The 24578-nt window shown below is 36.2% G+C and overlaps 1 protein-coding gene across 2 annotated transcripts in view; it reads left to right on the plus strand.

The window, feature by feature from the left end:
* The window catches only part of CDH8 (cadherin 8), a 151493-nt gene that overhangs the window by 60069 nt on the left and 66846 nt on the right, over positions 1 to 24578 (plus strand). For both annotated transcript variants that reach the window (XM_074912950.1, XM_074912951.1), the window contains exons 5-6: positions 9794 to 9913; positions 23579 to 23746. In XM_074912950.1, coding sequence (XP_074769051.1) covers positions 9794 to 9913; positions 23579 to 23746 — 288 coding nt within the window. The remainder of the gene's footprint in view (positions 1 to 9793; positions 9914 to 23578; positions 23747 to 24578) is intronic.

Genomic DNA, 24578 nt, shown 5'->3' on the forward strand with positions numbered 1-24578 from the left:
AAAATTCTTTGTGGCTGCTTTCATTTGTACGTATCAAATACATCACCGTATTTCTGTTCTGTGACTATATGAAAATAAGTCTTTGACTCAGGTTTCTGCTACATTCTCTTTGGTTACAAGTCTAAATCTACTCTTAGCAACTATTTTCCATTATTTTCCCGAATTTAAATTTTGATGAAAATATATATTTAAAACAGTGGTCGGGTTTTTGTTTTGTATGCTTTGAAAGCATGCCATTTAATTTTTCTGAGCAGCTCTGCTTAGTGACACGAGCCCATTTGTTGGCCATTAGATGATGCCTAAGTGGAAAACAGGAGAGGAAGTAGACTGGTACAGATTTCTGCTGGGCTGAGTCTCTATGAAGTGCCACAAAGCTGGACTGGAACTTACTCTCCCTTTTTTCAGTTGTGGGATATGTTGACAAGTTCTAACCAGAAGGTAGAAAGTTCTACATCAGATAATTAAATTTGGTGTGGTAATATTTTCAGAGAAACTTTTATTAATATAACTTGAATCACTCTGCTAACACAAAAGATCTAGCTTTAGAACACTGGGGACCAACACTTCTCAAGCTCTGTTAATTCAGATGACCTCTGTTAGTCGTCTTTTTGACGGACACACTTGACATTTGGGAAAATGAGATTCAGATCCAATTCAGAATCCATTTTTTTTTCTGACATTGGTCATTCCCCACCCTGCCTCGAATTGTTAGCTCTGTCTTGGTTTTGTTGCTGAATCTACAGCACTTAATGTTTCTTCATGAATGCAGAGAAGCAATTGCCTGTGGAGCTGATGTCAATACGGCTTTGTCATGAATCAGCCGGTAGAGCACTGCTGGGCAACTGATTCAAGTGTGCCCTTTCCCTGGGGCCCAAATGGTCTCTGCTGCCATATGCTTGCTCTGCAGTGGCCTGAGGGGGCAATATTTCAGAGTCTGCTTTTGCAACCTGGATTATAGTTGCTGGCATTATAGGCTGCACTCTACCAAACAAAGCAAGCAGAGCATCAAAACTGCATTATACGAGCCGTTTTCTGTTCACAACAAAGTTATAAATGTAAGAATTTCTTGCAGTAAACATCCAGGGCTACTTTATTATTTATTTATATTTTTATACAATACACCTGAGCATAACCTGAAACTTCCATTGAAATCAACAAGCCTTACAGTACTCTTTTTCCCTGCTTGGAAATATAGTGTACAGTGATCATCCAATTTTATTGTCTTTGCCTGGGGACCTCACAGAATGAATGCTGATGAAATAGTCAATTGATTAGAGACAAGCAGTCTTTCAAAAAGTCCTGAACAAAAGAACAGCTATTTTCCACATCTCACAAATATCAATTAATATTCTATAGTGAGGGTGATATCTAAAGGGAGAATAAAAAAAATAACATGAAAAGAAAACATAATTCTTTCAACCAAACATAAAATATATTTTACCCCTCTACTCTTGCCTGTGATGTTACAGACTGTATTCTAATCCTAACAAACAGCCACCCAGGGGAATTTATAAAGGAATACCTGCAGGCTCTCTAATGGCACCATCTTGTAAGTTGCAGCAAGAAAGACCTGCCAACCTTAAAACTGAAAAGGCGGTGTCCTTTCTTATTAGATTCACACAAGCTAACTCCAAGCAGTAGGTAACACCAGCAAGGATAATTGCCAAAGAGTTATCTGTATCACTAGATCTGAACGTATATTTCTGATGTAAAACATTTTTGTTTCCAAAAGATCATGTTAGAGAGGCAGCATCAGAGTTCGAAAACAATTAGTTTATGCACCAAAAAAATGTAAAATATGCAGCTTATTAGATTTCACAGCCATGCTTCCTACAGTCGTCATTATACAGCTGTAAAATGCTGAAGGCTGCCAGCTTGCTCCATTGTCTGTGGGCTGTACAGAAGGCATTTTTCTCCTATGCATAGCAAGCACCTTTCATACTTCTGCAGTTACACATTTGCATACAATATATTTTTCCATTTCCCTCACATGATAAAAAGACCTTAAAATGACACATGAACAATCTGAAAAGTGTCGTGTTGCATGGGGTAGGTTATTCAGTTGTTCACAGATTTTGACTCGTACATACTGCATGATATTAACATTTTTTAAAGATTTCATTAACTTTCTAAACTATCTACTCTAAAAATTGCAAAAAGAAATTTGCAATAAGAAATATGTAACGTTTGGAAGAAACAACTCAGATTCCTCTTCTGCTTCTGGAGCTAAACCTGATTTAACACATCAAAGGTATATGAAAAGATTATTTTCCTGGTGGAAACAGGAAAGAGTATCTTGCATTCACCTGCGTGTTACTTCATAATTTGGTGTAGTAGTTATTTCCTTCTGTCGATCAAGTTGCTCTTGTTTGACTCTTTCAGATCCCTTTATTAAGTCAGATTTTTCAGGTGTTAAAACTTTTGGTTTAGACTATCAATTCTCTGGGGCATCATCTGCCATTTCCTGTAGAACTGTACAGTACTGAGTTCTCAAATCTCTTTTTCTGTGCATTTCAGTGACATTGCATATGCCTACTTATATAAAGCAAACCAGCAAAACAAACAAGTAATGCTTTGTTACTCTAATCTTTTAGATTAGTTTTAAAAACTGAATATGAAATATATCAGTTGCAGTTTATTTCAGGAAGTGTATACAATTGTCTATACGAGTATATAAGTGCACATAGGTTTTTATATATATGTGTATGGAAAATAATGTAAATTAAAAGAAAAGTCTTGCAAGATTTGTACTTCTATATGTTGGTGTGGAGCTTATATGCTTGAAGTACCTGGCGGGTTAGTATTATAGACTGGTATGGCCTATTTTGAATACATACACGTAAGAGAGTAGTCATATGATTGAAATCTAGGCATTCACATTAGCTGGCTAATTTAATTTGGATTCCTCTCTGGTTAACCAAGAAAGAAGAATCCCATGAGAGGACAATTCTACTTCCTCCCTTAGAATAGAAAGCTAGTTCAACTAGGTATCTAATTTAGCCAGTTGAGCCTAAAACTGAGTTATATGAATAACCCTCTCTTCCTTCTTCCTTGCCTTAATCATCATAAACAAGATCATGACAGCATCACAGTATTTCACTACTTAGAGTCAAATAAATTACAGCTGGGAAAGACAAATCACCCTATTAGTTAATCTTCCTGTCTTTCTAGGGTTTTCCCTTAGAATACATTATCTAGCATTCTGTGCAACAGAATGAACTCTTCAGTGAGGAGGATTCTGTTATTTCCCTTGGGGTATTATTCCTCCTTGTACAATTTCTCATTGTAAGGAAGCTTTTGTTGTTGTTTTTCTCTTTGCAGAAGATTAAGTGAAGTCTTGCATCTATCTATGTATTTATATGGTTCTCATCACCCACATATCAGTATTACATCTGTAAAGTACACACATTTTCTTTCTCACTACTCCCTCTAGGAGTGGCTGTATTCAGGATTTTACTATAGATATCGAAGAATACATTCTGGCCTTCCTGTTTCTCTAGCATGTCAAGCACAGGCTGCCCATTTTTCCTTTAGTGGACCATTCTGGCCTCTGTTAGCACTGCTTAGGATGTCACCTTTCACCTCCATTAATTTTTTGCCACTGAAAGGGGCCCAAGCAAATACTTTTCTATTTTTCACATGCTTTCCTTTAAGTGTGTGAAGATCTGAAAAACCCACACAAGACCACTGTCATCTGTTTTCAAAGCAGTCCTTAAAACTTTTCCATGATGCCTACATACTGTAAGCACTGTGGGGTAGGTGTGCTGAGCTGACAGCAGGTGGGTCAGGCAGCAGCACCACTGTGTGCTGACAGCATTGCTTCCCAGGATGGTTTACATCCTCTTGTCACCTCCTTGTCTCTCTTCAGTTGTCTGTCTGCATTTGTCTTTCCAGGTACTTGGCTCTTCGGAGAGAGGATTTTCTTTCATTGTGGGACTTGATCCACGTGTTGCTTTTAGAGCTTTGGCAATGAAGTAGCTATTAATAATAATAAAAATACATTCAAGTACTGATGTAGAAGGTAGGCGTGGAATAATGTACGATCTGCAAAAGAACCCTGGAATGCACATACACCAACATGCCTGCATATATATGCATGTATATCTGCATAGACAGCAAGCTATGCCATTTAAAATACCAATGATAATATTTTAGGTGTGTATTTTGCAAATGTTAATAAGTTCTGAAGTGCATTCAGAGATTTTTATTCCATATACATTCTCTTCATTTGGTTAGTAAAATCTCTAATTCATACGTTTTGTGTTTAGAAATGTTTTCATATAGAATAATACAGGATGATAAGGCTTAAAACTATGTTTCTGTATTTAAAAAATCAGCAACAATGAAAAACAAATAAGAGTAAGTTTCTTCAGCTTTGAGGCACTAATAATTTACATGTCAAGAAGTTATACAGGTTTTTATGAGATTATTGCAGTTTTATTCAATAAAAAATTGTTACCATGACAACAACTGTCATGCTACCTGTGAGATTATAGCAAAGGACAGTGAAGAAAAGGCTTCATTTTGGAAAGAATGCTTATCTGACCTGCTGAATACAAACAATGCTTTGCTTTGACCACTACTGACTTCACGGCTACTATCAGCCAGACTCAAAATCTAGCTATAGATTTTGAAGCACAGTGATCCTCTTAGAAAAACAGACCAGTTGGTAAATAATGGTAGGTCTTTTTCATGCAAATATACTCAATGCACTGTCAGATTGCTAATCAGATCTTCTGAATGAAATGGAGATTTAAACCTGTCAAGATTTTGAAGAGTAGGAAAGAAAGAGGAAGGGTGACCAAAAAGGGAATCAGAAAAGGAAAAGAAACCCAGAAGTCTTTGGGAAAATGAGAAAACATGGTCCCACTATGTTGCATTATGGTCACATTTTTATTTTTACCAGTCACTGCAATCTTTCAACAAAATGGTTGCTTCATTGAATATGGATACATGTAAATTTCTGGCACCGACTATGCGTTACCTCCTCTAGAACATACAAGTTTGATTTTTTTTTTTTTTTCCAGTGTGCACATTTCACTGCCACACCAAAAAATTCGCTTTTCTACTCCCTGTGGCAGCATATGCATTTTTCTCTCTGACTAATGTGCAGAATCTGTACCCTGACTTGCACATTAAAAACACAGCCAAAACAACAGAAGAGCACTAGCTGAGCACACACATCTTATTTTTATGATGGCTTTTAATCTTAGTTTGCCAGCAAACACAGGCTTTCTTACCTAGCCATATAAAAATACTTTTATTGTTAATTGCATCTCTGATTGCTAGCCTGTTGCAAAGAGAAACTATGAAACCTGACACTAACAGAGTAAAACAATCAGCAATGGTTAATGGCTAAATCACATTAGAAGTGTTCATTAATTAAAATCTGTTGAATCTCTTTGCAGTCCATATTTAATTGCAGCATTGTTAACATTGCAAAAGTGTACCACAGAAAAAGATGCAGAAAGTTTTTTAACTGAACATCTTAAAATTTGCCTCATCTATTGAAAAAATGATTTTGTTTTACATCAGCCAATATTAGGTACATAAAGAAAAAAAGAAACAGTGATTATGTTGTTGGGCCAGATTATATAAAACTGCTGTATTATTGTAATTAGGACAACAGTGACTTGAACTATAATAGTGGCTTTCTTGTAAAAATGGCACCATTTCAAATTTATAGTCTCTAGTTAAATGAGTTTGTTGTAGCATTGACAAAGAAACAAACACAAGCCAAATGCAGTCAAAATTAAACACAAACAGAAACCTTAATTTCTGTTTATTTGCTGGGTAGAACCCAGGGTGTTGTTTTTCAAAGAGCATTTTCCTAATAAATGCTCTTCTCTACATTCTTTACTGCCTTTTCAATGCAAAATTTTTATCTTTAAAACTTTAAGCATCTAAAGAGTATTTATGTACGTGTAGTTTATAACAGCAGTGTCTGTAGTGGTGTAAAATTCTACTTAAATATTGATAATCCAAAACTCTAGACCAAAGCATGGAGAGTTCTGCTGTTTGGGATATTGCCTCGAGAACAGCCAAGGTGGCTGCGCGTTCCTTTTTTTCTGCATTACTTTTCACTCTCAGGAGTCTCTTGGTTCTCCAGATCTTTTGTTCATGCTTAGTTGAAAAGGGTTCTGTCACTTGCGGGATTGGTTGCCACTTCTGGACCCTTAGCATCTTGCAGTGGAACCAGAGCAGCACTGATGTAGCAACATCATCTGCAGCTGCAGAGGGGACAGTTTGCTCCTTTATATACTTTTGATTTTCAGTGTGAACATATTAATGTGGTATGTTTCACACCTGCAGATTTAATTCAAGGCATAAAATAAAATAATTAAAATTAAAGGTGATAAAATTTGAACTATGTAAAAGCTTAACTAATTTCAGTAGTGGAAGTAATTTCTTTAATTTCTGTTTCATGACTGCTTACATCTTTCATAAACAATTTTCATCAATAAGATTGGGAGCAAATTACTGAATCTGACAGACCTTCTCAGAAGTGTGTATGATGGCCGGAAATTAAGTGCTAAATGACAGAGACTGGCAGTGTAAGAAATTGATTTCTAGGAGCTGGGAGAGCATTTTGTTTTTCTTTCCCTTTCATTAGTTCTATTAGTTGAGATTATAGTCCCACTTCAGGTGACCTGTAAGGGAAAGAGAAAGAAGGGTATGCCATTTTCCCCCTGCTTCTGTGTATATAAACAGTGAATGGGAATACTGACTATTACATATGTATTTTTAATGTATGTATACATTTCAGAAAAACTTGGGGCCTCAATAAGTGATTAAATTATTTTATATCACAGGAAAAAAAAATCTTGAGAGCTGAGCATCAAGACTGGAAGCAATGTCAGCCTCTTTTTATTAAGGCGTATTCAACTTTAATGTCTAATGAACACTTGGGATAAAGGATGAGTTTATCAGAGAATCAGCATACCCATTTAAGTTTTGAAATCTTGAAATAAATATCATTAAAAGTCTTCAGGAATTCTCAAGTGAAATAAGGAAAGAATAGATGTTATATATCAAATCTTTCTAAACAAGCAATGTAATTATTTCTGAAGTCCTTTGAAATGAGAGCCAGCTAGGCAAATCAAACATAATCTCAAAGAAGTCAGCAGTTTCACTTCTTTATTTTCCTTTGTGTATAAAGTATATCACGGAAACAAAATGGAACAGCCTAGATAAAATGTTCTTACAAAAATTTTCACTGTTCTGTGATGAGCCTTATTGTCCCATTGTCTGATGTTCTGCACAAGCCTCTTCTGTTTTAGAAGATTACAAAACAAAAGTTTTATGACAGCAGCCATGTCACCTGCTACTTCAGTTTAATCCAGTTGAAGAAAGCACTGACCTTTGCATTCATATTTGGTATCACGCATGGGACAGCAGCTGTGAACTGCAGGGAACGTCCTGCTGGGATGGTGGGGCTATAGCCTGAATTCTGCAAGAGATTAGAGGTACGACTTGGCTGAGGGATTGCTTTCTGTAGGAGCAACAAAACAGAGAACTTGTAACTCATGTATGGGTTACAGAAGGTGAGCCAACAAAACTTAAATATGTTAGGCAATTCTAATAGTACATCTTTTCATGCTTTGTAACTACTGTGGGCAAACCACAAAGGGTCCTTTTGTTCCTCTGTTCCTGCAACATCCAACCTCAAGCTTCCCCAAGAGTTCTATGTCATTGTTCCCTGTTTCATGTGTTTTCTGTAGCCTATGCCATGGCCTCTGAGTGTGCCCCATGGTTGCTTCCCTGATACTGTTTTTATCCTCCTGATGTGAAGGAGGTCATTCAGGATATTGTCCATAGGCTGAGGCTGCTGTACTTGCTACAAGGCTGGGGACCACACTTATGTCATCTATCCCCTTGATTGTTTTCACTCAAACCTACCAGGCATTGTCTGTTAGTGTCTGGATATACAGCCAAAGTTGTAATTGGTCAGACAACAAATTTCCCATGTTAATTCCTTACAAACCAACCATCAAGTTGAGGATAAAGTCCATTTCTCATGCCCAGTGGCAGGTTAGAGATTATTATATCAAAGGTTAGGTGTGATCACCTTTCAACATTAAAACCAATTAAGCTTCAGCATGTAAACAGCTTACATGTTTATAAGAACAGGTTCAGCAAGCATCTGTCAAAGGTAGATGCAGCATAATATTTGTCAGCACTGTGTTCCTCTTCCACGTGGTATGCATCAGCTGCAGGCCACGTGGATTCTTCTGGACCCTGCTGAGCAGCAGGATTGATGCTGGTGGGGCCCTGTCCTGCCAGATGGGGCCATGGTAGAGCTTGCATGGCAACCAGCTGATTTGCTTCCCTTCATTGATGTTCTTTCCGTGTAAAAATGCATAAATTTATGCCAGTAGCCAAAATAAATGACCAGTACAAGCCATAGGCATTTTTTTCTCTAGTGGGATGTTTTCTGCAACCCGCATTCCCTTTGCTGTGAATTATTCCATTATTTCCATTCAGCAAACCTGCCGCACCTTCAGGCACTGCAGAACTTCCACTCCATAAGCGAGGTGTCATCCATCTCTCTAGACACTTCCAAATCCCGCTAGCCCCATATCTTGGATTGATGTTTGAAGTGGCCACGTGGGGAAGCGTGAAATGGAAGCCATTGGGTGATATGTAAATTGTCTCTAAATAGGCACACATTCCTGTCAATAATTTGCATGTACTGTAACAAACAAAATTGCCCAAAGCCATAGCAGCAATGTGCCACACAGAGAAAGAAGAAAAGAGCATGCAATGCAAGAACATGCCAAAGGGATCTCCTACCCCTTTAGTTTACTGTTCCTGTCCTGAAGTGACATGTAATTTGGATTCAGCAACACAAGTGTGAGAAGAAAGAGGAGGCTATTTGTATTGGCATATCCAGAAAGGGGAGTATTTTGGTGGTAACTATAATTCTTTTCTGAACATAGGAAACGTAATTCAGCCCTTAGCCTCTCTCCTACTCTTGCTTGCTCTCCCTCTGTAGATACTGTCTTTATTGTTATCCTAATTAATGTCATCATTATATTTTTAAGTCACCTAAAAAAAAAAAAAGCCTCTGTAGCAAGCTTAATGTAACCAACTGAATTTTATTGAATTTTGCTTCTTACAGAAATGGCAAGTGCTATGTGGCGTAAGAAATAAAAAGGGCCATTTCCATAATTTTCTCCTCTGTTTTTTGGTCAGAGTATGGAATTTAGAACTTTGGCTCGACAATAGCCCCCTCGGTGGCAGAGACTCTTTTTAGAGACAATAGATGTTGTCCTAACTCTGTCACTGTGGCCACATCAAACCATTAATATGGCTGCAAGCCAAGAGAAGAAAAAAGAATCCTTTTTATTATTGCTTTTCTATGCAGTCTCTATAACTTGGCAAGGTTCTTTCAGATGTGATTTTGCAAACCTTAAATGCAACATATTATATGTATTATTAACCTTGTATTTTGTATCCCTTTGATATGATTCCTTTGCAAATGCTTGAACTCTACAAATATCTACTAGGTGGCTTTAAATGCATTCTACAAAGAAGCCTTAAATAATACAACTACTGAAAAGGTTTTTCTTTTACCCAGAAATTCAGTCTGCTGGTATGTATCATCTTGAAAGAAAATGTCTTGTTTGTGTTTCACAAGTAACGTTTTACGTTGTTACTGTTATTTTTTCTTCTTTTATTATTGTCATACAACTCACAAGGAAATTAATTTTTGTTTCAAATTATTTTTGGAATAAGCTATGCAAATTCTAATAAGAGTGTAAACGTTAATTGTGTATATTCTTTTCTTTAGGCACCTTTGTTACTAAAGTAACAGCTACAGATGCAGATGATCCAGTTTATGGGAATAGTGCCAAGCTGGTTTATAGCATTCTGGAAGGACAGCCCTACTTTTCTATTGAGCCACATACAGGTAGGTGGCTGAATGGGAATCCCTGGGTTATATTTACACAAGTTACTGTGCCTCTTACGTATTTCATATCATATACTTAAACAGGAAGCGTAAGATGTCTGTCAGTATATTGAGTTGTAACGTGTGTCACTTGTATCCCATCGGAGTCTGATCATGTGAAAAGACAAAGAAAAAATCTGTAGTAGTGACAATGGTGATTTTAATATTACAGAAGTTACTGAAGCAAAACTGAGAGTAGTGGAAGTGCCGTGTGACTTATAACAGACTAGGGATTGGAAGGCTTGGCCTGAGGAATTTAATGAGCATAATGTAATTTTCAATATGAGACCATAGTATTTTCAGTTTGAAAGAAGTACAGTTTAGCTTGGGAACTTTAGTGAAAATATCATGTGTTTTCATTAAAATTATTTTTCTTTCTTGATTGAATGGATCAGGGTAAAGAATGAACATGAAACTGAGTGTTGATATGAGGTTTTATTAGCGTGCATTTAGGATTATTGTATTTCTCTGTGGTTTTAAAGTCTTGAAAGTCATCTCAAAGAGCTGCCAATAAATCCATTCCCTCTTGTTTTCTGTATGTACGTTGTACTTACAGTAGTTTCATTTAGATATGTCTGAGAAGTGTTTCTTAAAGTGATTTGATGTTATTTCTTACATTTTTTCACCTGTTACTAGAAGCTGTTTTTAATCACTGTGAGTCAAGCAGCTGTGATCTTCTAGGGAGAAGAAAGCTATAACTCATTTTAAAACACAAAAAACCACCTGAATGTATATGACCATACAGGAGTAAAGCAGGAGTAAAAATTCTTGTCCTCATTGCAGAGTTACAAAAGTTTGAAATAAATGCTAGGAAAAATTATTAAAAGATGCTTTTGATAGATCAAGTGTGCTAAATTTTCTCACCAACATTAAATAGAGTACTCTTATACTCTTTAAAGTCCAGAATTTCTTTAGCTCTTTCTGGTGAGATTTACATGGGAAAAATTTTTTTGATTTCCGAGAAATGCCTTAACTTGCAGGGACTTTAGGTATGTAGTACAGGTTGATAAAGATTCATAGCTTAATGGAGTCATCCAGTAAAGTGTTTTCTTCTGGTTTGAGGACAGCTATCCTGAGTGTCAAAATAATCTCTGGAATGTGGTTCATTATGTTATTTTACTCTGCATGTAAACCTGAGTTTTACAAAGAATAACTCTAGCACAGCACTATGGAAAAGCAGTAACTTGTTTTAAAAATAAGTATGTCAAGAGAATGTTAATTAGTAAAGTCCCTTAGTTCATGCTGGCTGATTTGCCACGTCATGTGGAAGTATATCTCCGAACAGACCCCCGACCATCAAGTATCAAAATATATGATTTGGTTTTCTCTAAGATTACAAATTACTGCATGCAGTAATGACTTGAGTTAGCTGTCTTAACTACAGGGGGATTAACTGCAGGCTGTTTCCCAGTTTCTACTAGTGAAAGCTAGTGCTTTAGCACGGGAACACATCAGTTTTTACAGAGGAGCTGGGAAGTGTATTTTCCACCTAACAGAAGTTTTTTCACTTCTTTCACACAAGAAGAGCCTGAAATAAATATTCCAAATACAAAAAATTATTTAATTTTACTCAGGTTTTTTATTGGTATTGCATTAAAACCTTATGCTTAATCCAGTAAAGTAACTATTCATCACCTAGGAAAGTGATTTGCATTATCATGAACGCCAGAGGAAATTCCAAAGCTTTTTGGTGAACCTTAAAATCATGATTTTTCTCCTGTTTCACTAGCATTAAATTCCCCCTCCTGCCTCAATTTCCAGTTACAAATATTCCTTTGAATAGCAGTTCAGTTACCATGAAAATGACATGTTAGTTTCTAAAGGGAATTTAATCACAAAGAATTCAACTGTGTCTTTGCCACAGTCCATGAGTAAGTGACTTCATATTATGGAGCTGCTTCTGAATGAATAAGTGGTTTCAGATTCCTCATTTTTCTGGATCTATGGAGGACATCGATTATGTTCTTCTCTCAGCCATTCAACTGAATGAGTTTATGTACTGAGGCCGTCTTCTCTTTCTTTGCCATCTGTATGTAATGGCCATCATCTGTAGTTTAACTGCCATACTACTCTTACAGCTACCCACCAAATTGTTAATCCAGAGAGTATGCAGTTGTTTCTATGATATTAGATGGACCTATCCATTGCTTGTAATGTTTTAAAATCTGCAGAATTTGTTCTTGTGTCTGAGATGTGTTTTCATTCACTTACAGGACTCTTAGCCGTACTAAATGTTAAATTATATAGAGCCCTCCAGCATACATTTGTTTAGGATATGTAAACAATAAACATACATGAAAGTCCAGTCAATAAACAAACCACATGCAGGTAGTTATGTAAAAACCACAGCCACGTATTGTACAGGGTGAAAAAGATTGCTCTAAAGTCCAGCGGAGTTGTGGTTCTTCTGAAGAGAAGTGTTGATTTCAGAAAATATAAGGAACTATGCAGCTGATTTTCTTGGTTATACCAGAATTTTTGAGCAAGGGTATGATAATGTTTATTACATACCAGAGAGAGTTTTATGGGTTGTTACATGCAATCTCAAAACACCAATAGTATTATGCTGATAGCTACAATTTTGCAGTAGCTTGTGGCGCTGTATACTTCACCTTTTAGAGGTAGTGGTGCATAAAACATGCACACTAGTTTAGCAGCTATATAATTTGGACAGTAGTACTGTTGCCTTGGACAGATAGAGTGGAAGGTGCATTTTAACAAAAAGAAAATGTCCAAAGCAAATAAAGTATGTAGATGTTTGATTGTTTCTTTAATTTATCCAAACGTAGTAGTGTGAGCCACCGCAACTAATATTTGTTTGCTGTTTGTAACTAGGCCAGGAAAACACATTATCTTACACATTTGGATGTAGCACTTGGGCACCTCAGTGAAAGTTTTCATATGGGAAGATGTTTGGACACTATTGTGACAGTGTACAAATTAAGGCAGAACAGCTAGGTATAGTAGTGTCTTATCCAAACCTAATAAAACCTGAAGGTGATCGTCCAAACATGGTAGATATTTTAAGGTTTGGAGTTTGGTTGGTTGGCGGGTTTTGGTTTTTTTTTTGGGGGGTGGGGGGGAGTGTGTATACAGCTACTTTTTCTCTGTGGTTACATTTCATTAGTGCCCCTGCTAAGTCGAAAGCCTTTCCAATTCATTTGGAACAGAATTGTTTCTGAACACAGATACTGTGTCTAGAATTGTGTCTTTCTCAAAATGGAATCACTGTTTAAAGAAATGGGCTATGTTAAAGTGCTCCACTTAAGAATGTAAATATTTTCTGTCATACATGGGGGTGTGTATGAAATGTTTTCAGAAGTATGGCCACTTAGAGCTGATCCACTTACTATTTTTTCTAGATGACTGGCCTTTTAATAGGTTTGTTTATTAGAAATAAAGACTAGATTTAGATCTGTGCAGCTACCATCAACAGGGCAGCCATAGATAGTCTGTACTGACTATAATTTTTTTCATTTCCTGTCTCTGAATAAAGATTGTCTGACCTTGCTGCTTTGTTTTAGTCATACACTGAAAGTTGGCCATCAGGAATAATCCTAATCATGCCTCCTGATTCCTCTCTCTTCTGTAGTACTCTGAACTCCCTCTGAAGAGGGAGAAAAGGTGTAGGATATGGCTTCATGCCTGTGGTAGAAGCAGTTGCTGCACCTGAGGGCAAACCTGAGGAAAGCAGTTGCTTACTCTTCTGCTTTTTTGTTCCTACCAACTTGACATTAACTAGGTGTAGTCCTTATCTACGTCACACTCTTGGTTGAAGCTCTAACATTACTGCCAACCTCCTTGCTGAAACAATTCTGTAATGCTGGGTGCACAGAAATAAGTCCTGGTAAGTGACCCATAAAACAATAATTTTCCATTACCTTAGATGAAAAATGCATATACTTTTGCAGTTCTAGTTTGCAAGTTCTTCTGTATGAGTTATAGGCACATGAAAGAAAGTAATTCAGGAGTTCTTTTTCATTCACTCAATATGGCTTAGGGTAAATCCTTTTTTGATTACTTGTTTTGAATATTTTTTACTTTTTATAGGTGAATTTTATGATGACCACTGATTTGCTAGGTAGAGAGTAAACGTAAATAATACGTTACAAAGATACAGATTAAGATTTTCTGAGAGGTTAAATTTACAGTGTGATGACATCAGATTAGTAACGAAACTCATGGTAAACTAAAATATATTCCATAAATCATTATCATTACATCTGACTAACTGGCTCCAGGTCTTATGACTTGTGTGTCTTATTTTATAAAGGTTTACAAGTTGTATGTATTCTCTCATAATCCAAATTCAATTGGGGAAGGGGGTTCCTTAAGATTGCTAAAAGTAGCTGAAGTATACCTCTTACTTTTAAGGTTTTTCAAGGATATTAAGTCATGACTGTCAGCTTTAAAATAAGATTATCATAATGGAACATAATATGAAGTGACACTGTGTTCTACAATATAGGATTGGCAGAGAAAATACATCTTTAGCTGTGTCTGACTTATTTACGATTCACATGAACTTAAATAATGTTACTCCTACACATACCTGAAATATAGTTAAATGAACAAGACAAATTACACCAAACGCCCTACTGCACTGGAAAACACATTGTATTATTCAAGCATAAACCCTTACTATTTATATGAAAAAGAATATATATTAAAACACTGCCATCTTAGATGTGGTCATTTGATACAAAGCCAAAGTTCCGAGTTAGTAAAGCAGAGATGAGTAGAAGAGTCAGGAGACCTAGAAAACCAAAGACTCTCCTAATAGAATGTGGATATTTTTTTTGAGAGTGTTTTTTTTTCTATACCTAGCTTTAGGTGAAAGTGCACATGCTTTAATCAACAGAGCTCTTAGTGATTTAGTATATGGCCCTTTCTGGACCAATGTTGAACCCTGTTATTCTGAAATCAGAACAAAAATGAGTAGGCCTAGGAGGAATGAAAATGGCATTCAGCAGAAGTAAGGCTTGAATCTTTTATTTTAATTTGCAGTTTTTATTATCTTTCTCCATCTAGACCTTGTAATACAGTCCAGTAGAACAAAAACAAGTAAGGTAGTGATAGGATAGATGACAGCAACTTTTGAGTTACATACATTTTTTGATGTTACAGACATTTTTTGATGTTACAGACATTTTTTGATGTTACAGACTATTTCTTCTATCTAGATGTTAATTTCCATTTTAATACTAATGGTGCATATCAACGATAGCACAAGCTGCCCTCAGAATACTGCACGTAGTACTGGTGAGACCCATCATCATAAAAAAGACTACTGAAATGCTGAAGAAAGTTCAAAGCAGGGTAGCTCAGGTGAGAAGAATATTACTTATAATGAAAGATTGATTGAACTTAATTTGTATAAACTGAATAAGAGGTGATTAAAGGAGGATATGAAATCACTGCACAAATATTTGAGAGGTGTTAATAAAAGAGAGGCACGGGGACTGTTTCTGTAATTACTCATGATAAAATGACAAGGTAGCATTTTCAAAGTGGAGAGAGATGTGAAAACAGTTTTGATACAGGAAGTAATCTGCTACTGTAAGGGGAAGGTAATGAGCTGGTAGGAACAGAACTAACTCGTGTTCAACAGAGCCTTTCTAAATAGTTCAATTTCTAAATAGTTTAGATTTAAACCCTCATGGGATTAGTGTAGAGAAAGAACTTGTTTGATGTTAGTCAGAGTCCAGATTGAACTGCTGCTTTCTAACTCATTTTGTTAACTAGTGCTACAGTGATATCCTTGCCAATTGCTACAGGTTTAAAGTGAACTAAACTTTTAACTGAAATAGTTTTAAGAGGAATCATCTCAGGTGGGTAGATGTTGTTCTGTTTTAGCAAGTGAGGTATAGGAACTCCTTTCCTAGAGGAGAAGGCAGGTGTGTGCCACAACATACAGAAGTTAGGTCCCTGAAGCCCAGATAAAAACATTCCCAAAGTAGCAGAATTGGCTCCAGCACATGCAAGGATTTCTGGAGTTTTCACTTGGTCACTTCCATTATGGCACATTCAGCTCTGTCTTGACAGCATTTGGTGCACTTTGGTGCAGTGCTGAAAATAGAGTATATTTTCAAACTAGTATAAGTCTTTTCTTGTCATTGTGTACTAAGTATACTGTGCAGCCTTAGGAGTTGTGTTAAGGTGTTTGTACTGAGATTCTTTGGTGATTCTGAGAGTTGTCTTGGTGACAGCCCATTAGGAGAGAGAGTTGTACTGGCAAACTGCTAGTGCAGCAGACCCAAGGGTCAGTCCTACAGTTCTTGCTTTTTACTTAGAAGTATATAGTGCAAGTGTTATGGATAAGGTATGTAGGATTTGGTCCTTCAGTAGCAGCAAGAGGTGTCTTTCCTGATTAATAAAGGAAGTGTAAAATCACTGCAGAGACATTTGAAAGCAATTATGATGGTCTGTAGTTGGTAAAGATGAGTGGCTTAAGATCAAGACAGATTGGCATTTGAAAAAAGGTGATTTCTGCTTCTAGGGTTTATCTAGTACTAGTAGTATCAAAAAAGCTGGTACCACACATATTTCTTACATTTCAGAGCAATACTTCTATCATTTTAGAAAGCTAGTGAGATAGTTGGGGCTTAAGCATTTTCCTCGCATTGAGTAGGAAAACAGAGGCTACATATCTAAATAATGTGCTTCAAGAGACTGAATCTGAGAGAGCAATTTGAACGACACAGCTAGAGTTGGGAAGCTTCTGAAAAAGAATCTAAGACTACATTCTGTAAAGTGTCCAGTATAATTATAGGTATTAGAGGATCATTACAAATAAAATCCTAAAGAAGCAAAGTCATAAATGTAGTGCAGAATATTTAATGCATTCATTCTCAGTTGGTGAGAGGGTGATCCTTTCACTATGCCAGTGAAACTTGGTCCCAGGGAGAAGGGAATGGCTAGTAAGTAGAGATGAAAGCTTTTTACCCATACTATAAAACCCAGGTACAAGTTCATCTCAATTAAAAAGGCATTATTATAATAGGTGTTATCCAGTTGTATCCTATATGATATTCTTGAAGCAGAATACATGTAGTGAAAGGTAGGTAGTGTTAATTTACACACAATGACAAACTCGCAAGGTCTACTTCAGAATGAAAGCAATATCAGAAAACACAAAAATGGTAGTAACATGGGCTGAAAAAGACAATACAATAGCTTGTAGGTTACACAAGAAAGAAGAAAACTATTAAAATTATATTCAACCTTTATCTTGCTGTTTAACAGAAAGGCAGGCAGTGCCATCTTCTCCATAAAATTAAAAAAAATAAACATGCTAATAACATACGTTCTCTGTTAGCTTCTCTCTTAAAAATACAAAAATGGCACAGAATCAATCCACATAAAATAGTATAATATAATATTCAATTCCTCACCTAGTGATTATTTTTACTGTGGCTAATGTCTTTGATTTGAAACATATGTACATCTGAATGTAGTTTGGACAACTCCTGTAATTATAATTTTTCTTGTCTTTCTTTCTAAAAATAAAAATCCTAAGGCATTAAAACTAAATAAGAAATTAGAATATTTGATGATAATTTTTATTAAAATTATTATATTTTTATGAAACGTAAATTGAAATTAGGATCGTGGATTGGAATGGCTATATCACATCATCAAAGTACTAGAATTTCTTTTTCATTTTGAAGAAAGTTAGTTGTGATCTATTAATTTATTAGGGATTATGGTACAGGATTTCCACAGATCTCCAAGTGAACCTTTTTATGCACTGCTAAAGCATCACTGAAGTAGTGTACTTCATGGGAATTCAAAGAATGCATCTCATGGCTCTGAAGAAATGACAAGATTGATATTTCAGGAGTTTGGGTCCTAAATGACTGTTATATTTAATAAGAATTTGCACCAAGATTTTAGCACAGAAGGGAGATCAAATCAATTACTTAGCTCTTCGAAATGAAGAAGGGAAAGTTCCAAAGTATGCACATTGAAATAGCAGGAAGTCTTCATCAAAATGTGTGAGATGAATGAGATGTTTTAAGAAAGGCTTTTCAGGGCCAGATTCCAATTTTGCATAGTGCTTGTTTGGTTTTGTTCCATGTTCTCAATTATTATTATGTGTAGTTTTGTAGTATTACTATAAAGAGATCCTTTAAAAAGTGAAAAGTGAAAACAAGATCCTTATTTCTATTGTTCCTTTTGCTTCTTTTCTTTCTTTTCATCAGCTGTAGCCTCTGACACATTGCTTCTTTTCCCTTCATCTTTTTCAGTGTGAGACAGTGTATATTCTTCCAAATAGGTTTTTGAAAGTAGTCCACAGGGGTGCATTTTAACCGATTCAAGTTGTGAGGCAGATTGTGCAAATTGCTCAGTGTGTGCATTTAGGACCACTGTAAAAGTAAATCCCATTCTGCAGCTGTTTTATTTGCTATTGAGCAGTGTGACACCAATAGCTGTTTAGGAAAAGCAACTCAGCCAAAAAGAAAAAAAAAAAAGGTACTTCCAATGTTAGGGGTGTTTTCATTCTTTGAAGAAATAGATTACTTCCTGATTTCTTTACCTTCCAACCCACTTACTGATGTTTCCAGCTTTAGTCAGAGGATCTGTAGCCAAGTTATGATGCAGGTATCTGGTCAGTGGTTGTGCTGCACGTCCGTTGAATGTTTTCACAGGACTAAGGTTTGCAATATATTTTATAGCACATAGACAATATGGAGGGAAGGGACCTCAAGTGAGAATGCAGTGAGCACCCTTGCCCCAGAAAAAGGATCAGGCTTATCGCTTCTCATTCTTGACAGATGTTACTCTGATAGGTTCTTAAAAACTTTCAGGTAATGGTAATACTTCAAATTCTACAGGCAGGCTTTTCTCTCAGTACTTACCTTCTCTGTTAGAAAGTGTTCCCCTAATGTTTAACTGAAGTCTCTCTTGCTGCAATTTAAACTCATTTTGTGGTTTATATTTTAGGCCCATCTTTTCTTCTCTTATCCCCAGAGGAAAAGGAGAGTAGCTCACAGTAATTTTTTGGCTGTAAAGTGTTTCCTCATACTTCCCTAACTATATAAACCGATTTTTTTTCAAAACTAGACACACTGTTCCAGCTGCAGTCTTACCAGTATGAGTGAACAGGAAGGATTATTCCACAGTTCTTGCATATAACACACTGGCTAATATACCAGGAAATGTTTGAGCATTTTTATCTGTAAAATGCTGTTGACTCATATTCAGCTCATTTTGACTCCACATTCTTTTCTGTCTTGTGAGTCATCTGCTCTATTGTAATTGTGAAGTTAATTGTTTCACCCACACAAAATACATCTTGCTTGCCAAATTGAGTTGCATCCTGCTTTTTTAGACTATCCAATTTGTCAAAATGGTTTTGAACTCTACTCCTGTTCTTCCAGTACTTGCTCTCAACTTTGTGTCATCTGGAAGGCTTCATAATTTCTTACTGTCTTCCATCATTCAGGAGATATTGAATGATGCTAGAAGCAGAACAAATCCTATGAACCACTTCATCCATCTATCCGCTTTGACAGTAAACCATTGATAACAGTTCTGAATACAGTCTTCCAACAGACGTCTACTTGCCTTACATTAGTTTATGGTAATTCTCATCCTTCGCTTTTAAACTACTCTCCTGTTTGGCACATATCATTTTCATCCATCATAGCTTGCTGAAAATGATTATGTTTTTATTCTCGAGTTGTTTCTGCATTGAATTGAAGTAGAGCAGGTTGAATGCTCAATGAGTTAATGTTCTGTGTGCTGTATGCATATTGGTATTTGGTGGGACTGAATTGTTTTCTAAAAATAGATTAAAAGTTTCAGTACTTCCTGTGAACCCAGCCTGAGAACTGGTGAAAAAAACAAAAGAACAAATAAATATCCTTGAAATTCTCTATGCATAACTCTCTTTGTCTTGATCACATTACTTAGGTGAGGATGGAGCCTTTTTGTGTATATTAATTTGCCTCATAAGAGATACTGAGAATTTTCTCTTGCTGACCTCTATTCTGTAGCTTCTGAATACAGAAATACTGATGGTAACAATCAGCCTATGTCATCTGGATATATTTGATGTTTAAATTCAGTTCCTCTTGTAATTAAAGCAGTAAACTTTTTAGCTTTTTTACTGTGTTTCAGATTGAAGCTTGATTTTTGTTTTTGACTCAGCTTCTGGCAAATGGTTTATGGGATGAGACAGCAGATAGAAATATGTATAAAACTACTAAAATAACAGGTTGTGTTAGTATCATTACACAGAAAGAAAACCCTAAGTTTTATGTCTTAAAAGTCAGAAACTAATTCTGATTTAGGTACTTTTTAAGGTATTTAATCTTCCTGATATCTTTCAAACCATAGACAAGGGCTAAACTGTTCCATACATTAAGAGACAAGTTCAAATACACGTCTAGGAAAAATCATCAATTTCTTGAAATAATTAACTTGTCTCAAAGGAAACTGCAGATTACAAAATGTGGCATCTTGTATAAGTCATCTGTAAGCTAGACTTAACTACATAAATTATGTTTAAAAAACAACAACAACAAGGGAAACTGCCTAAAAATAATAATGGAGAAAAAATTTATGGTAGGCTTAATACAAAACCCATTGAAGTAAGGTTTCACTGATCTTTGGATCTGCTCTATTAGTAAAAAAAATTAATGTGGACCAAATTCGGATACCCTAAATTTGCATTAGCATTCTTGTTGTGAGTCATCTAATTTATAACAATAGAATGTTTTGTGGAATGCATCATTATTATTCCTAAATAGTAAACCAATCAGTCCGAACCAGTCACAACTGTCAAATGCTTTTAGAAATAAATATCATTTACTCTCCTTACCCAGGCTGCGATGGAGGTCATACTCCTTTCCTGAATGTATTCTGCACCTATCACATCTGATAAATGTTTATTATTATCTTCTGGGCTTTACTGTTCCCTTGTCTTCATTCAAAAAAATCAACAGAAGCGTATTCTTCAGTGTTTTGCAAAATAACATGTTGTCTCCTATAGATGGTACAGAATAGTTAAATTACATGAATGTTTTACTTCAGGGCTGCTCCACTGGTTTTGCAAGAAGTGTATTAGATTGTATTTGTCAGGGTCCGGAGCACAACCTTCTTCAAGGAGTTTAGCTGGTTAAGTTTAGAAGTGTAGCTGGCTGCGTCCAAGGTCGGCTCCTTTGCTGATAGGGGCTGTTGTGAAGGAAGCTTCATGCAGGGCTGCTCTCCTTTTCCTTGGGAGCTGAGGCTCTACTGCTGGCCCCCGACTGTGCTACATCTGCACCGGGTCCTGTATTTTCTCAGTTCTGACCTAGATCCAGACCCACAGCTGGGTTTCCCAGCCTGGCTTGTTGCTATGGTCTCGTTGGGTGACTGTCAGGCTGTGGCTCAGCGTGGCCACTGTCTCTGGATCTGAGTGGGACCCTGACTTGCCACTCTGCAGTCAGGCTCCTTGGTGAGGTCGCTGCTCCTGCCTGCCTTGTTTCCACACTGCTCCGAACTCACCTTTAACTGCAGTGCAGCTGCCCTCGCTGCTTCTAACTCCACTTACCACATGTGGGAATGAAAAATCACTGATTATGTATCGAGTTCCTTGAGAACAAGAAATCACTCTGGCTTGGCAGTTGCAGACATAAGATAGAGGTTTCATTTTCATCTAGAATTATATTTATAAAATATGTAAGGTAACAACCCAAAATATTTTATGGAAATCATTTACAAATATGTAGCAAGACTGTTATGGTATCGGTGGTTTATGTAGCAAGCATATTGCTTAATTCGAAATGCCTTACACCACCTTGCTCTTAGCTTGGTCCTGTACTCAGCCAAGAAAAGAAGGTCTTATCAGATTCTTAGTATTACTATATTAAAGATAAATCGATTCTAAAGTTTACTAAAATGCATCTCTATTAATGATAAAGACCAAGAATATTTCTTTGTTTACCATAGATACATGAATAGATAATCTCAGCATTTCAGCCAGTGTCATTTCTAAGAAGTTTATTTAATAGAAACTATCCCATGTGGAAAAAAAAAACCAAACTATCTGAAGTCTCCACAGCTATGCTAGTCCTAATAGAGAAATCAAAACTAACAGATTGCAATAACTATTGACTGATGTCTAAAATCTCCTGACAATACTTAACAAAGAACAGATTAAAAAAAATACAGTGTGAGAGCTAATGAAATGCATGATCAGGCCCAGCAACAGGTATGTATGGTCCAGGGTGTGAACTTGTACACTCTATTCAACATGCAAATCTTAACAAATATACAGCACAATGTAGAATTCCTACCTTCTTTCTTGAATGACTTCCAAAGACTTGGTGAGTTACTGTCAATGTCTGCCCATAAACTGTGTCCTTCAGCTCTGTAAGTACAGGCCCATGAAAAGAGACACTCTTCTTAATGCCTCATAAGAACCCTCAAGCACTGTAGAACCACTGCAATGGTGGATTCAATTCCCCTCGGCAGTCTTACACTTCACTTAACCACTAAGATGATTCAGTAACTTGAACTTTGTGCTCTCTTTTCACAGACAAATGATTTATTTTTTTTTTTAAATAGAATTCAAAAACAGGATTAAAAGAAAAAAAGCGCCATATTTCTATTTACATTTAGAGTTGTTTTTCCTAGGTTTAATGGGACTTCTTTAGTTGATTCTTACCTTTTTATTATGATGGACATTACTAGACTGTGATGAACACCATTTAAATTTACCATTAAACATTTAGCATTGAACTTTCCATACTGAATGTTGTGAATATAATAGCACATTACAGGTGGAGAAGTTTTGGAAAGAAAAATAGATTTTCTTATTTCTTTTGTAGATGTCCATGAAATATGTAGGAGTTTGAAGTGGATCTGGCCCTATATTTACCTGGACTGTCCCTTGCAGATACCTTCCTGCTAGCTCACTGACATTTTATATTTTGATATACTACATACTATATTTTGATATACTACAGATCATTTTACTTCTCTATCTTTAAATCTTCTAATCTAATAAAGTAGGTGATAGCAATTTACAGAGATCATTGTCTAACAAGTGACCCTCCTAGAGTAGGGACAATGCAGTGGCTTTAGGAGTTTGCAGTACTGGTGCCTATGCTGAAAGACATGCTGTCATTCTCTACAAGTTTAGGCACTCAGTTTAGGATTTAAGGGAACAACTGTAGCCTGCATTATATACAAGAGTAGATTAAATAATGGTTTTTGTTTTAAAATATTTTAAACAATCTAACAGATATGGTTAACAGTGTTTACAGATTAAACTTACTATGTAGTTGTCTTCTGTTTGTGAATTCTTTGGGGAAATGATGGATTTCTGTGGGATGTAGGACAGAAACCAAAAAAATTATCAGGAAAAAAAGGTAAAAATTAATATATAATGCAGGTGTGATTAATTCTTGGGTTTTGGACAACAATTTCATTTCACTTTCAATTAAATCAAGGTAGGTGGCCTCTAATACCCTTTTCTGAAAATCTCTAATTTCTCTTTATCCTTGGTACTGATAGGCGATTTAACTGGACCTTTAGCAGTTCAATTTTTATACCAACATTTACATGTATCCATAAAAACAGCTGCAAAACTGAATTTGGGTCTGTACCTGACTTTTTCCCCCCCCATTATTGTAGCTATAATTAAAACAGCTCTTCCCAACATGGACAGAGAAGCCAAAGAAGAATACTTTGTGGTCATCCAAGCAAAGGACATGGGAGGACATATGGGTGGACTCTCTGGAACTACAACGGTGACAATTACACTCACTGATGTTAATGACAATCCTCCTAAGTTTGCACAGAGTAAGTGCCATTATGTGTTATGTGTTCTCCTATATAAGAAAGTAATACAGTGTGCTTTTTTTTTTTTTTTAATCAAGAGCTTTTTTTTTATCATGATATTATCTGGGTTTGTAATGTAATTTAAAAATATGTAGCTGCCACTAGAGAAAGATTAATAGTCCTTTGCCTGATTAAGAGCTTAGGAAGGAGGGAATTACATCCACAACAGTGTACACAGCTCTCTGTCTTTTTACCCCTCTTATAGCCACACAAAAGGGCTTGGGGGCTTTTTTTTTCATATATTTATTTGCTTTCACTACAGTTGTTTCAAAGCGATAGCTTTAGTTGCTGTTAGGTGTGCTTCCATCTCATGTAGACAAGTGACACCACCAGTAAAAGACATATATAACTGATAAAAGAAATAAAGGTTTGACTAATTAGGTAATAGTGAAGAAAATAAAGAAAATAAGTCTAAGTCGAGATAATTGTTGATCTTTAATTCAAAATCCATATTTACAACTGTGGTTCCAATGGATATCTTGCTGGGCTAGGTTAAAATGATTTGGCTTCCTGCTGAGATTCTCTACAAGCTTTGTAGTCTATTTCAAAGATGAAGACAAAAAGAAAAAAGAAGAGGGAAGAGCATAATGACTGGATCGATTTTATTTGGAACAGGTGCAATCTAATGCACTATTAGAAACTTACCTTTTTAGCCAGCTTGTTCTGAAAAAATAAAGTTGTAAGGTATTAGGAGTCCGTTTTGGAGTTGGAGAATGTTCACTTCTAGACTTTGTATCATTTTTACTGTAACAGAAGCATGTTTTTCTAAGAAGGCACTGATGCACCCAATGTA

Source organism: Athene noctua, chromosome 9 (assembly GCF_965140245.1).
Source record: "Athene noctua chromosome 9, bAthNoc1.hap1.1, whole genome shotgun sequence".
In the NCBI taxonomy this organism is placed as follows: domain Eukaryota; kingdom Metazoa; phylum Chordata; class Aves; order Strigiformes; family Strigidae; genus Athene; species Athene noctua.